Source organism: Heterocephalus glaber, unplaced genomic scaffold, assembly GCF_053883595.1.
Source record: "Heterocephalus glaber isolate CG9 unplaced genomic scaffold, H.glaber_assembly_v1.0 deba00001729, whole genome shotgun sequence".
In the NCBI taxonomy this organism is placed as follows: Eukaryota; Metazoa; Chordata; class Mammalia; order Rodentia; family Bathyergidae; genus Heterocephalus; species Heterocephalus glaber.
In genome coordinates, this window is record NW_028258440.1 from 5,562,824 (window position 1) to 5,578,327 (window position 15,504).

At 47.0% G+C, this 15,504-nt stretch overlaps 1 protein-coding gene across 5 annotated transcripts in view; it reads right to left on the bottom strand.

Annotated features, from left to right (window-relative positions):
- The window catches only part of Xpnpep2 (X-prolyl aminopeptidase 2), a 30,620-nt gene extending 17,099 nt beyond the window's left edge, over positions 1–13,521 (bottom strand). For 2 of the 5 annotated variants that reach the window (XR_205878.4, XM_004860037.4), the window contains exons 1-9: positions 13,132–13,520; positions 10,426–10,499; positions 8,859–8,969; positions 7,347–7,410; positions 6,088–6,192; positions 5,875–5,961; positions 4,826–4,972; positions 1,863–1,964; positions 1,118–1,199 (exon numbers count right to left, since the gene is read on the bottom strand). Coding sequence is in view for 4 of the 5 variants with exons in the window: in XM_004860037.4 (XP_004860094.1) it covers positions 1,118–1,199; positions 1,863–1,964; positions 4,826–4,972; positions 5,875–5,961; positions 6,088–6,192; positions 7,347–7,410; positions 8,859–8,969; positions 10,426–10,499; positions 13,132–13,180 (821 nt within the window). In the remaining variant the exon portion in view is untranslated. The other 3 variants (XM_004860038.4, XM_004860040.4, XM_004860039.4) reach the window with 3 other exon arrangements.
- Between the last annotated feature and the right edge of the window lie 1,983 nt (positions 13,522–15,504).

Here is a 15,504-nt window from a genome sequence, read left to right on the forward strand (position 1 = left end):
GGATCTTCCCCAAAGAATTAAAAGAATCATACCACAGTGATATATGTGCACCCATGTTCATAGCAGCACAGTTTGTAATAGCTAAAACTTGGAAACAGCCCAAATGCCCATCAACTGGAGACTGGATAAAGAAAATGTGGTTTTTTATAAAATGGAGTACTACTCAGCCATCAAAAATGAGAAATTAGAGACATTTATAGCTGAGTGGATGCACATTGAGGTGATACTCTTAAGTGAAATAAATAGGACACACGTGTAAATACCAAATAGTTTCTCTGGTGTGAGAAACTGAAAGTGTAAATAAGGATTAAAATGTATAATAGGTAATGTGAAATAGGAAGAAAAGGGGCAAAGGGGAAGGAAGTGGGAGGGATAGGGGAAAGGATAGAAGGGAATAGGATTAATATGAGAAAATGGAAAAATAGGAACAAAATCTTTGTAAATAGGGAGGGATGGAGGGGTTGAAGGGAGGGCTGGGCAAGGGTGAAAAATAAGAACCAAGAGAGACTATGTAAAGGTGCAAACTTCCAATGATGAATGTCATTATATTGTATACCTAAAATGTACCAATGATTAGAATGAATAATCGATAATGCAAAATAGGAAGAAAAGGTCCAAAGTGGTAGGGGTAGTGGGAGGGGCAGGGGAAAGGAAAGAAGGGAAAGGAAAATGATGAGAAATGGAAAAAATGGAAATAAAGCCTTTGTAAATAGGGAAGGGTGGAGGGCGTGAAGGGAGGGCTAGGAATGGGGAAAAAATAAGAACCAAGATGCATTATGTAAAGGTACAATTCCCAATGAGAAATGTAATTGTGTTGTATACCTACAATGTACCAATAAAAGAATTTAATTTTAAAAAAAAACAAAGAACCAGAGGCTCACAGAGTTCCCTTGTTCCTGAAAGTCAGAGGAAGCCAGTGTAAGAAACTAAGCAGCCCAAATTTGGAATTTCTTGGAAGCAGAAGTCAGAAGGTTAGGAGCAGCCAACAGAAGGCTAGGGGCAGGTGCCAAGCTCATGGGCAGCACCAAGACTGTATATTGGGGTGGCATCAGAGGTGAGGCAATGAGAGGGCAGAAGTTGCAGGAAGTTCATGACAGAAGCCAAGGAAAAGCAGTACCTGATGGAACAGTCCATGAGCAGTGTGTAGGAATAGAAGAAGGGGTTATAGGGGATGTCACTGCTGCGAAGATTGAAGAGCCCTGGGAAGAGAACCGGTGGGGATCATTTGAAGCTGATCTGCCCGGGAGGAAGCATTTCTGACACCTTTGCCCCACTGTCTGCATTGGCCCCAAATGATTGCCAGCAGCACATTTGTAGCATCTGCCTCTGGATGCCTCTCAGTCTTTGGGGGGAGGTATATGAGATGTTGATGAGCCCTGTAAAATTCTCCCTCTAGAAAAATGCAGATACCTACAGTGAGCACACAGTTTCAGTGGGTCCCCGAGATGTCTGAAGCCCAATCATAGGGATTGGGCAAAAAGCTCTGAGCCATGTTGAGACCAAGTAGAGTTATCCTGGGTGTTGTAGTTGGGGGTGTGAGTGTCCTGGGATTATGGTCAGGCTGGTGGGAGGCGTTGCTGGTCCACTTCTCTTTAAGGAAACAGATGCACTCTGCTGCTGTGGCCTGCCTGTTCCCCTGGTGGCCCATGGAGTGGCCCCAGCTTGCTTGGGGACCCCCTGGTTTCATTACTCTGTAGGTATGAGCTGATGCTCCCTTACCCCTCTTGGTTCCCACGGGCCACTGTTACTGCATCTCACAACTGGTGGGAACATGGTTGTTTGGGGGAAGACCCCTGTGCTTCAGGGCCCAGGAGACTTGGGGAGGGTGTGGCACCCACCCACGCACACAAATCCACACTCACAGGCCGTCTCATCAAGTGCTGTCAGAAGGACAGCGGTCGGAGCCTTGCTATGCTTCTGCATCTGGCTTCGGATGTTGGATACTTTCTCCTGCCAAGTGCTCCCTAGAAGCAAAGGAGACCACAGAAAGCGTAAGGGACACACCTTACATTTGGCACTTGGCTCCCTTAAGATAACGCCTTTCCTTTTGTTTGCTTGTTTGTTTTTGTTTTTGGGGATCAAACTCGGGTCCTTGTGCTTTTGAGGCTGGCGATGGAACCACTGAGCTAAATCCATGGCCCTGGCTTTCCATTTTTTAAAAAAGGAGCAGAAACCTTTCTTCAAACAAACTCTTACTTATGTAGTGATTAATAACATGAGTTCTGGATCCAGACTGGGCTTAAATCCTAGCTTTGCTATTACTGGCTGGGTGACCGTGGACAAATTATTTACCCTCTGTGTCTCCTTTTGAGCATCTGAAAAGGAGGATGGGATACAATAATAGTTTCTAACTCAACAGGGTTGATGTGAGGCTCAAATGAGTATTTATAAAGCATGTAGCAAGGTGTCTTGGTATATAATAAGTCTGGTATAGCTTTCTCACCCATAAATAAACATGCAGAAAGAGATCCGGAGAGCTGCCCTAGTTGAAGAGCAAAGGGAGAGGGCTGGGACCATGTTCAACTCTCCCCTCCAGTAATCTCAGTACTTAAACCACAGGTATTAGGCTAACTAAGCACTTCATGTTTTAAGTCTCACTCGGTCCCATTTTAGCGATATGAAAACTGAGCCTTTAGTGTGATAAAGTGACTTGTCTTGAGTGTCATAGCCGCAAGGAGTGGAACTGGGATTTGAACCCAGGTCTGTCTGGCTACATGGCTAAAACTACTAATCTGTGCAGACACTGTACTGTCTTGATAACATCGTCAATCTCCAAACCTGTCCTTCCACTCGGTGTTACACTGCTGTCCTCTCTAGGAAGCTTGTATCTAGGGCCCAGATATAAGCATAAATGATAACTTAGTGCCATTACAAACTTTATACAAACAGATAAAACTATTTAACAAGAACCAAAACTCTGGGTATGATAAACTTTTTTTAGGTTTATTTTATTGTTGTAAAATAGTCATAACAAAATGTAACACTTTAACCATTTTAAAGTGCATAGTTCAGTGGGCGTTAAGTATGGTTCACAATGTTGTGCAATCATCACTACTATTTGTAGAACATTTTCATCATTCCAAGAGGAAACCTTGGACCCATTAAGGAGTCACTCCCCATTCCCCCTTCCTTCCAGCCGCAGGAAACCACTAATCTTTCTGTCTCTATGGATTTGTCAATGCTGGATGGTTCATATAAATGGAATCATATAATATGTGGCCTTCTCTAACTGGCTTCTTAGAATTATGTTTTTAAGATTCACAAACATGACACATTTTTGAGAAAACAAAAGGAACAAAATTTACATGGTCTGATGCACACAGCTACCTTTGAGTAGTTAACTTTTCATGTTCTGTTCTTTGTCCCTGCCCCTCTACCCTTCCTTTAAAATCTGCAGCCTAAAAGCTTTCTTGTCAAAGCTTCCTGAAGCTGAACTCTGTCCTTGGGCCTCCAAGGCCCAGTTCTGGCTCCAGATAGCTTTTTCCTTAAAGACTAGCAACCTGTGATGCCTTGGCATCCCCTCGCTCCTGGGAAGTGACAAAATCCATATGAACCTGTCCCAAGCCCTAGTAGGATTTTTCTTGTTATCCCTGCTGCTTCCTGGCATATCTGTGGCCTTCTTTATCTCAGGAAAATGAGTTTATCTATGATCAGTCTTGGATAGTAAGTTTCTTTAAAAACTGTCAAGATGCAGAAAGAATGATTCTGCAAGTTACATTGGAACACACAGAGAATTGGACACAATTTTCACTACTTTTGTTATAGCTACAGTTTAGAAATTTCTCTCCTACTTTTTCTTTTCTTTTTTTTTTTTTTTTGGTACCAGAGATTGAACTCGGGACCTTGTGCTTGCGAGGCAGGTGCCAGAACCACTGAGCTAAATTCCCGGCCCTCTCTCCTACTTTTTCAACTCCTTTCCAAACCAGAAACATGTATGGACTCGGATGTGGAAAGGGGCCTCTCAGATTGCCCTGTGTGACTATTGTTCGTTTGTTTGTTTTTTATTTTGGTACCAGGGATCAAACTCGGGTCCTTGTGCTTGTGCAGCAGGCAGCGAAACCACTGAGCTAAATCCCCGGCCCCCGTGTGACTATTAGTACAAACCTGTTGGCTCTCTCAGAATCCCCAGAGAAGTAGGGGTTGTAGCCAACATGCTGATTCATAATCAGTAACCTAGCCCCTAGTCGGGATTGTAGTTATCCCTTACAAGAATCATAGCACATACTGATTTTTTATGGTGTAATATTTAGATGGTGTCAATGAGGTCAAGATTAGAATCTTCTAGGTCAGTTAATTTTCCTTTGCGGTCCAACCAAAACCTGAATACTCATCTGTGCCATAGACTGACCCTGCACTTATTTACTTCCCCTGTCCACCCCAGGCGTCTCACAAATGTAAATATCTCACCACAGGAGAGTCAGAAGGAAAGGGATGAATGGTTCAACATGAGCCAGTCTCCACTACCAGACAAGCAATGGATGTCATATGTTTTCTCTCTCCACAGGGTTTTGTTCCCTCTTTTTCTGACTCTCCTGTTTCCTCTCTTCCCCCTGCCTTTTGCTTTAAATCCTGACACTCTTTATTCCAGAATTTTCTAAATATGGTCTGGGGACCTTCAGACTAAGACTCTCTGTGGAGAGAGGCTCCAAAAATGTGCCTTTTAACCAAGCATCCCAGGAAACTTGGGTGCTTGCTAAGCTTTGCAAACCATTGCTTTGGTACCTCTGATGGTGCCTTTTCAGTCAAAGGAGCAGTAATAGGGACCCATGTTAGGGGGAATCTGTGTTGGTATAAGTTGGAAAGGAGAGTGGGCTTGCTGAATCACCTGTGAATGCCGTTTCCAGGGCATAGATGGGTTCGCTCGGTACCAGGGGCCTCTCTGAGCCCCACACCAGGTCTACAAGGTTGGTTGTGATGGATACCAGCTGTATGTTGGAGCCCTGGAGGTTCATGTCATAACTGTTCCAGGAGTCTGTGGAGACAGGAAGGAATCACTTGCCCCTTGCCTATTTACAACTCAGGAAAACCTGTGGCTTAAATAAAATTAGCCTTGCTCCTAGTTGCCCTAGTTCCACCTCTATAGCTCCAGCTGCCCCAAACCTGTCCCAGCAATCTGGACCTTCTGTAATGTGTGCCCCACCACGGGGCTGTGCCTCTCCTCTTTCTGCTTTCCAAGCTGAGCTATCCTGGGCCGTCCTCAATGCTGTCCACCAACAGTTGGCTAATACTGTCTTTTTAAGTGCCAATGGCTGGGAGTATTCCCTATTTTGGGTACCATTTTCACCAGGATTCCATGTTATGGTTGAAAAGAATGGTGATGTTCAGCCACTGGACAGGCTAGCAAGGAAGTCAATTCAGAAGGAGGAGCCTCTCACTACATGTTCATGAGGATTCCACCTCTGAGGTCATGCCACCTTTGAGGTCATTGGTGGACCAGTTATCTGGGGCCTGGAGTTCAGCGAGCTGCATTCCCTCCCAACTCTTTTGACCCTTCTAAGCTACTTTCCAAAAGAGGGCCTCTAAGTGATTCTGAATACCATCCCTGAGTAGTTTGAGGACACAGAGGATGGTTCCAGGTTCAAGGACATCCGGGTCTATTCATGTACTACATATAATGATCCCCTGTCTTCTAGGTTGGCTTTCTGCACTTATAACTTTTTAAAAAATTTTTGTATCCATTCTTTTAACATTTACAAATTACACAACACATGAATCTATCTTTGTTGCAAAATATTCTGCAACCACATCTTCAAAACAGTTTAGCTTCATGGTTACATTGCCCCTCCTTCTAAGAAAGTGTTTCTTCACCTTCTAGGGAAGCTGAGCCACCCTTGTTGGTGAGGACAAATCCCAGAAATTGAAGGAAGGATATACCTAAAGAGATGAGGAAGGGGTCGAAGCCCACACGTCCTCCAGCAGGAATCTCAGCCAGCAGCCAGGAGACAATAAGAGTAATACCAACTGAAAGACAGGAAGGAGTTCAGAGGTGGCCTGCCAGGCCAGCCTGAGGCTCTCTAGCCAGGCTTCTGCCTGTGACAGTCCTACCACATATGTCCTTGATGGGAACAAAATCATGTGGCTTTCTACCTTCTTTATGGAGATCCCAATTGCAGTCCATCTCCCGCTCCGCCTGAGTCCAGTAGCGACTGTCAGTCCAGACAGCTGCTTTCCTCATAGTCACTACTGCAGTACCTGGGACACAACAGGGAAACTTGGTTTTTTAAAAAATTTTTAAAAATTTATATATTAATTGGTACATTTTAGGTATACAATACATTTACAACAGGGAAACTTGGAGATGAGGTGAAGGTAAGGGTGAAGGTGAGGAGCACAGCTTTAGATGGTGGATGTGTGATACGGTGCGGGCTCTGAGAATGTCACAAGGTGCCTCTAGAGTTTGTCTCCTCCACTGGAAGGCAGTAAGGCAGGAAATGTGAAAGAGAACCTTGGGGAAGGGGTTGGAGATCTAGCTCAGTGGCACCACACCTGCCTTGCAAGTGCAAGGTCCTGAGTTCTATCCCTGGTACCAGAAAAAAACAGAGAGAGCTTTGGGGGAACCTGGCAGAAAGAGTGTCCTGAGGCAGGCCTCTCTGCTTTGGGTTGAGGGGGTCATCAGGACTTTTGGCGGGAGAAGACAGGGTCTGTTTTGGCCAGCTCCAAAGAACTCATGCTGCATGTAGGTACTCCCTGGAAAGATGAGATTCAATGTCAAGACTTGGTGGCTGATAGGGACACTAAGCCAGAGGCTTAGCTGAGGATTGGTGGAGAAGACAAATCCAGCAACTTTGGCAAAGAAATAAGGCTTATGATGGGCAAGGGAGGACAGCTTGAGGCTCAGGAAAGCATGTTAGAGGATCAACAAAGGAAGCTTAGATTGCATTTAATGGGCTACCATCAGGTGTCCCTTCAGACCCTGGGACATCATTATGGGTCTCTATGTTTTTCTCTTTCCACCATGTAAAGTGATCTTGTCTGTAAAAAGACCTGCAAGTAAAACTTTATCTCCAAATGAGCCATCAGGTGAAGGGAAGAATGGGTCCATAAGTAGCAACTATCTCAGAAATGGAGCCCAAGGAGTGCTGGGCTGGGCCTGGCTGTAGCAGAGGCAGTGAGCATGGCAAGGAAGCCAGAGGGCCTCTGCATCCTTTCTGTACAGTAAGGTGGCCACTATGCTTTGAGAGATGTTGGTGTCTGGGTGGCAGAGAAGTTGGAGGCAGGGAGAAAAGAAGGGGATTCTGGATCCTAGGTCCTGGGGTCCTGGCTGCTAAGGAGCTAGCTATGCCAAGTCCACTCTAACCACCTCTGGTGTGCCAGGAGACGCAATGAAGGGAGGTAATGGCTGTCACCTGCAGTCCCCTTGAAGCCTGTAATCCATGCACGCCTCTCATCATGTTTGCCAATGTATTCACTCTGGGAAATCAACAACATCAGAATTATTAGCCTTTTTTATGAAGTCCTATGCCACGTGGAAGGCCCCTAACAACATCCCTGTCTTTTTCTCTCTGGTCAGCTGTAACCAGTCCCAAATGGCTAACCATACTTGGCACCTCTTTCTTCTTTTTAATTTTTAAAACGTTTATTTATTTTAAAATTCTATTTATTTATTTAATCCCAGTGCCCTTGTCAGGGCGCTTCTCCTCCCTATACTTGGCACCTCTTTCAGGAGGCCCCCTCTAACTGCCCCAGCCTTCTCTATTCCCTTCCTTTGAACTCTTGGAGTCTCAACTCCACTGTCCAACAGTGGACTCAGGGTTACACTTGATTATTCTGTAAAGGAGTTTTTGTCACCTTGACAAGAATGCAAATTCTGTGTAGTTTAGGATCATATCATTTGGTTCTGCCCTCCGGATATCTCCTCTTCCTCTCAGTTCTCCAGTACACTGGGTACATCATAAATCACTTCTACTTATTGTCCAGTCAGACCTGTGTATCTATCCATGGATTCCATATCTGCAGCTTCACCTACTCACAGGTCATATGTACAGACTTTCCCCTTATCATCACTCCTTAAATAACACAGTATGACATCCATTTGCCTTGTAGTAGGTTTATAAATACTCTTGAGATGATGTAAAGTATTTGGAAGAATGTGCGTGGATTATGTGCAAATATCACAGCATTTTACATAAGGGAGTTGAGTATCCACTCAACTGGGTATCTATGGGGGCTCTGAAACCAATCCCTTATGGATAACATGGCATGGCTATATACTGCTCTTCATATCCCTGGAGACAGATCTCAGTATTTCCATCTGGCAAAAGAGAAAACTGAGGATCAGAGAAGTTCAAATATTTATTCAAGATTCTTAGCCTTCCCAGCAAGTGAGAAAAGTAATTCAAGCAAGCTGATTGACACTGAAAATGCTTTCTCTTCCAACTGGGCTGGTGCTGGGAAGTGAGATGAGACCATCTTGTTTCCTGTCCCCTCCCCTCTATCCCCCTCACTAGCATAGTCCAGGACTCTGGTTCATCTCACTGCTCCATCCAGCAGGCTATGGGAAGGCCTGGGCTCCAGTCCAATTCCCAGTCTCCATTCTAACCTCCTAGGGCAGGGATGCCCTAAACATTCGTTCTGGATCTGCCTCCTGGGAATTGATCAGAACTGATTCTAAAGTTGTTTTATAGTTTCATTTCTTGAGGTCAAGGGGTTTTGGCTATGTCTTCCCTCCTATGCAAGGGAATACGTGCTTCCAGTTGCCCTAAAACTACCATGTGCGAGCTCTCCACTTGTCTCTTTGCCCATCAAATCCCTCCTTTGCCTTCATCTTCTGAGTTTGAGCAGTGTCCTGTATGTGTCTGTGCTCATAGGCCAACCAGGGGGCAGTGGCAAGGGCAAGGGGAAGAGGAGTAGTTCCTTACCTTGTGGGCATCCGTGTCTGGGATGATGTAGGCAGAGAGATTCCAGGCCTCTATCTGCTGGCGGAGGGCTGAGAGCCGCGCTGTGGTATTGACCGCAGTAACTGGAAGGTGCTAACAGGTGACAGGAAGACACCCAAACACTCACCGTTGCTTAGAGAAAAATCACACCTCCACCCCTCTCCCACCATCATCACCGCAGCTTTCAGAGGAGCCGCCAGCCTCTCTTGAGGCAGGGTTGGGCGTGGTTAGCCTGGCTGGTCCTGGGAAGGATGATGCAGGCAGCTGATGTTCCACTGAGCCTCGACTAAGATGTCTGTGCTGAGCAGAGATGGAAGTGTAGCTTGGAGAAGGAATCTTTGTGACAGTAATAGTGCTGTAGTCTTGGAAGGGGGTGTGGGTGAGAACTGCAGGCTCTGAGCTCTGGCACTGGCCCAGGCCACGGGGACAGTCCCTACTTGGGATATCTTGGGGTAGAGTTGCCAGGTTCAGCAAATAGAGATGCAGGACACCCACCCAGTTACATTTGACTTTCAGATAAACAATGAGTAATGTTTTAATGTAAGTATGCTCCTGTTCTATTTGGGACACACTTAGACTGAAATATTGTATATCACCTGAAAGTCAAATGTAATTGAGTGTCCTGTATTTTATCTGGCAACCCTACCCTGGGGGCTTTTTCAAGTTGTTACTCACTGGTCCCAGATGGCAGAGGACAGTGAATGAGCACCCCCATCAGTGTGAGACTCTGCTAGGAAAGATCCTCTCCAAGCCTGATACTTCTTCAAAGGCCATTTTATCTTTCAAATGAACCATGTTTTTTGTTTGTTTTGTTTTGTTTTCTACTCAAAGATCTATCCAGGGTTGTTTTAATATAAAAGCGATGGGCTTGCCCACCATCTGCCTAACCTAATAGTCCTATAAAGTTGACATGGCACGTAGATGTGCTGTGCTTATCCTGAGACCTAGGGTACTCACATGCCGGCTCACCTCTTCACACTTCGGGACCATCCCTGCCTGTAGAAGATCTTTAAGCCCCACTCCAGTTCAGAATCACTCTGGTCTCCAGCCTGGAAGCTGACCACCTGATCCCCTTTGGCTCCAACCTGCTGGGCCTTCCAGTCTTCATAGCCTAGAGGTCTCCTTCTCTCGTGCTTCCGGTGGCTCTTCTAGCCCACTGACTTCCTCCCTCCTCCCTTTTCCTCCCAGCCTCTGCCTAGCTTCTGCTGAGCCTCAGCCAAACACCAGCCAGGGGATGCCCCTCCCTCTTTCTCACTTTTCCTCCCCCCTCCTTCCTTCCCGGGGCGGCTTTCCAGGCCCTAGGGCGAGAGTAGAGAGCCAAAGTAGAAAGTGGGGGACATGATAAACTTCCTGGTCTGTTAGTTGTGTTATACAACTGCCCCACTGGAATGATGCATGTTAATAAGAAACAGGGGGTCCAGAGTCCGGAAATCAGGGGAAAGCCTATAGGCGGAGAGGCTGGCCAACTGAGCCAATGGGAGATGGAGAGGACGAGGGGGCGGGGCCGCATGCGGGGGCGGGCTCACACGTGGTGGACCCAAGACCTCACCGGAGGGTTGGCTGAACAGTTTCTCACATCTTCTCTTCCAAGGTCCCCTGGCTTTGGGTGGCTCCAGGCACAAGCTAGAAACCAGGAGAAAACATCCAGATTATTTGGGGGACCAGAGAGATCTCAGAGAGCAGGGATATCCTCCTTCAGTCCCTTCCCCCACTCTGTGGGGCGTCCATCCTTTGAAACATACACCTCTACTTCAGGTTAAAAATAACCATATTTCATGGGAAATCAGGCTGAATTGATGACACCCTGGGTCACAATCAAAGACGCTAGTTTCATCGACTAGTGATTGCCACTTTTGCATGGGTTTAGTGCTCATTATATCAATTTTTCTTCTAATCTAATTGGGTCTTTTCAGGGTCTAGTGAAGTGGAAAAGTTGTGTGTAAATTAAATTTTTGCAATCAAATTTTCTTTTAAATGCTCTAGAGGACCTCACTAAATAATGACTCCACCTTTTTAGCCTTCTAAAAAATCTAATTTTATATATTGTATTTACTTAAATTCAAGGCCCATTTGTACCATTATTTTTGGTTCTGGGGATTGAACTCAGGACCTTGTCCTTGTGAGGCAGGCGGTGGAACCACTGAGCTAAATCCCCAGCCCCATTTATACCATTTTTATAATCCAAATCTCTGCGTGTTGTTTCAGGCACATTTTAAATATATAAGACAGTAATCCTAGTCCAACATCGCAGCCTGGTGGGGAAGGGCATATTAGCATTTAAAGAGCTCCTACTAGGTGCCGGGTATCCAACTCAGCAACAACAGGTATGTCTGTTGCCTCGTCATGTGCTGTGTAATGATGTTCTGGCCAACAAAGGGCTGCATATGTGATGGTGGACCTGTAAGATTGTATCTTGTAGTGATCTCATGGTCATCTTAGTTTGTGTAAGTCACTCCATGAAGCTTGTGCAATGACAAAATTGCCTCATGGCACACTTTTCAGAACTTGTCCCTGTCATTAAGAGCACACAATTGTATCTCATTTGATACTTGGAACAACCCTATTTGAGTTCTACTATTCTCTTTCTACAGAGGAGGAAGCACAGCCCGGATAGGTTTGGTAACTTGCCCAAGTTTTGTCACAGTGGGTCAGTAGTCAAAATGGGGATTTGAACTTAGGTCATTGGAATACAAAACAAGAGTGTGGCTAGGGGTGTGGCTCAGTGGTAGAGCTCTTGCTTGTCTAGCCTGCATGAGGCCCTGGGTTCAATTCTCAGCACTGCCAACAAAACAAAACCTGGGGGTTGACCTTTCCATCCTCTCATTCTGTCAACCAAGGCAGGTAGGCCTGGAAGGGACTGGGATATTATAAGCAGGATAGAGTACATGGAGACCTAGGGTGCAATTTGGACTCTACCCCAAATTTGGTGTGACCCTATATTCATTAGACAAATGTTTCCTAAGTGCCTACTCTGTGTCAGGCACTGGGCTTTGTCCTCCAGCTCCGGGCCTCTGTAAAAGAGGGGTGCATTACAGTCTTTTCCTGCCCCCAAAGTCCAATAATCTCTGATAGTCTTTCTCTCCACTTCGTGCATTTTAAGGGGGATTTCCCTAGAGGGACAAGGAGGCTTAAGTATTGGGAGACACTATATTTTTACCTCTGAGGTGAGATAGAAGGAGGGTGGCTTGGACTAACACCCTGCCTGGCAGGATGCCCTGCCTGGCTGTCTTAGTCTCATAAACTCAAGGGGGAGATGAAATTCACACTGTTGATTTAAGAAAATAAACACCCATTTGTGCAGGAACAGATCTCTAGCAAGATAGTGGTGCTAAGATGCCAACCTAAGAATCAGGACCCAGCTAACCCATGTCCTTCTGGACACGAGGATCTGCTGTTCTCTGAGGCCTGGGTTGTAGCTCCCAAGGAGTAGCCTGTGCAGCCAAATCACTCTGACCCCTAGCACAGGGGCCTGGCACTGGGGAGGTGCTCAGGAATTGGGTGTTGAATTAATGAGCAGAGTCCTGCTGATAGAGAGCAAAGGGGAGACTGGCCTCCCTAAGGCCAGGGGTGAACTGAACTGGGCACCTATTTGAGGACAAACAGGGCACTGCATGGACAACAAAGGCGCTCCTTGACCAAACACTATATAGGCTCCTCTGAGATCTTTTCTTGACAAGGCCTCAACCTTGCCCTTTTGTGACTGTGTTCTCCTTGTCAGGCCTGCATTGCCTTGTCTTGGCAAGAATCCTGTCAATGCAGTTTAGAGGAACCCTTGATATCTGATCAATCCCAATATCTGATTAGATTTCTCATGCCCCACCCTTGATATCTGATCACCCTGGCCTGCCTTCTGTAAGAATCCCACTACCCTCAGTGACTCCTCTCGGTGACTCCTAGTAACTTTCCATGCACTGATCCTCCAACCATGCTCATTGGCTATAAATCCCCAGTGGTCTTTGCTGTCTCTCCTGCTGCACGGTGCCCATTGCAATAGTTTTCAATAAAGTCCTCCTTACCCTCTAGCCAGTGTCACAATAATTTTGCCACTAACAGGAAGGGATAGGAAGGTGCTAAACTAGATTTGATCCAAGCCACAAGGAGCCTGAAGACTGGCCCTGATGGAGCCTCTTCCTCAAGACAGACAGGACCACCAAGAGACAGAGACAATCTGGACCCCAGCCCTCACTCCAACCCTTCCTGAGCCCAGAGGGGACAGGCCAGAGCTGCTTTCCAAAAGAGACCAAGGTGCACCTACCACAGAGGAGGACAAGCCAGGGGCAGAAACCCCAGTGAGCTCCGGCCATGGGGTCTCCAGATGTCAGCGCTGAGTGAGTGGAGGGACTGGGAGAGAGGGCGGGTCTGTTTCTCTTGTCCCTTCCTCCAGGCCTTTCCTGGGCAGCAGCAGACAGAGGTGGGGCTGGTGGGCGATGGGGAGGACGTGTCCGGCTGTTGGATGGAGAGTCCCCCTCTGGTCTTTTGTTTCAGAAGTTTCTGGGAGCCACAGTGAGCAGAGGAACCTTGGGCGGTCTCAGGCAACCTGTGCAGGCTCCTTGTAGCTTGGAGTACGCTGTGAGCCCATCCCGGGCAGAGTCCAAAGATCTCTGAGATTGAGGAGCAACAGCTGTTCTCAATCAGCCTGCATGTCCCAGCCCCCTCTTCATAAGCTCTGCCCCTGCCATTCCTAAATTCTGTCCCCCTCCCTCCTGCAAGCTGTTTCTCATTAGCTCCCCCATATGGGGCTCTGGGTACAGCCCTGTCTTTGCTTTGGGATGGATGTTGGTCCCTCCTTCTGCTCCTCCCCTGAGCTGGCCATTCCCAGAAAAAGTCATGTCCTCTCTCTCTCTCTGTGACAGGGCAGCCCTACTGTAGCCCTTGGGGAAGGTGGTTGCAGCTGCAGAGTTCCTTGCTTGAGCTGGTGTGAGTTCTTCCAGAAGAGTCCATTCCACAAAGCTGCCTGCAGCCCTCCTTGAGAGATCCTGTGAGTCCCATTTGGCTGTGTGTTCTGCACTCTGTGAAATGCACGCTGCTTAGGGCCATTCACAACCAGGAGGGAACGGAAACCCAAAGTCACCTCGATTAGGAAGAATCAGGGGATGATGCCACAGAAGAGGGAAGAACACCTAGAAAGCAGAGTTTGGGGGCTCTGAGAAGACAAATTTGGTTCACTGGAAATGCGCTTTCTGTCATAGTTTCTCCTACAGGGATTGGTTATCCTGCACTGCAGGTTACTCCTGAACAGCCTGACTTCTGGTGAGGGAAGTGGAGACACTGAAGCCTTGTCTGTGCACCTGGATACATCAGAGAGCAGTAGGCAGCACCAGCGGCAAGTTAGCTCGCAGTTCACCTCTCTAGAAACTCTGGGCTTGGGCAAGGAATAGACCAGAGAGGACTGCTTCCGATAGACAATCAGACCTGTGTTCACCTACTCTGCAGGCCAGAGGCAGACTGCCTATTCCTTCTGATTTAATTTTAATGCATTTACTCTCTCCTTACATCTGCAATCAGTTTAAAGCAGCTTTCAAGAATAGGTCATTCAAAAACTATAACGAAGGCCATTTTGTGGAAAGAAAGAGGGCTTTTCATGGACTCCCTGGCAGGACAGGCAGAGTCAAATGAGTGAGGAGGTTCTGTAAACTCCACCATCAGGATAAAAGCCGAGGGCAGAAGTCCTTTGCCTCAGAGGACAGACCAGGAAGCTCTTATTGTGTCCCTGTCCCCTTTTCTACTCCTTCCAGAACTGATGATGAAGTTATTCCCAGAGACCAGAGGACTGGGGAGATGCTCTGTCAAAGGCCCTTTCCTCCTCTGTGCATTGGATTAGCCATATTGAAGGGGAAGCAGGTAGAGTGATGCAGAGGAGGGACCTGAAGGCAGCCTTCAAGGACAAACACAGCCCTGCCTCTTTACTAGCGAGGCTGGGAGCACCAGCTCGGGAGCCAGGCTACCTGGGTTTTAATGCCAGCTCTTTCACCATCTAGCTGCATGGGCTTGACCGTGACTTCACCTCTCTGAGCCCTCAGTTTCTTCACCTGTGAAATGGAGTCACAATAACCCTAAATTCTTAGGTGTGTGATGAAGATTAAATGGGTTAGTGGCTGTGGAGCTCCTAGCACATGCCTGGCAGAGTATAAAGAATAAATGCTATGTACATGTTTATTAATGCAAATCTGTGACTCGAACCAAAACGAGTCTCATCTGTACCTTGTTCTTTTTGTCCTTGGCATTCCACACTGCTGAAATGGCAGTTACTGTTCTAGCAAACATCAGCAAGGCCTCAGGGGTTTGAGAGCCAGCAAAGTGCAGCCTGCCCCCAGCTCCTGGACTCTGCCCAGGGATGGTCTCCACATAGCACATGGCCTCCATGTCCACCCCTCTGGTCCTCACCTTGGTCCTGGCAGTGAGGATGGCCTACCAGCTTCACCCTCAACTCCTCCCTTATCTCCTTATCTTGGAAGCACTGTCTTTATGCCTGCCAATGGGAACTTGAACCCAAGTTGGCCACAGGCCTGAAGTGGAAAGAAATGATTCAGGACGGGGAGGGTGAATAGACAAGGGTCCTTGCATGTAAGTTGTTTGGAATACCTGTGAGTCACAGCAGTCCCACAGTGGACTGCACAAGCAGCTGACC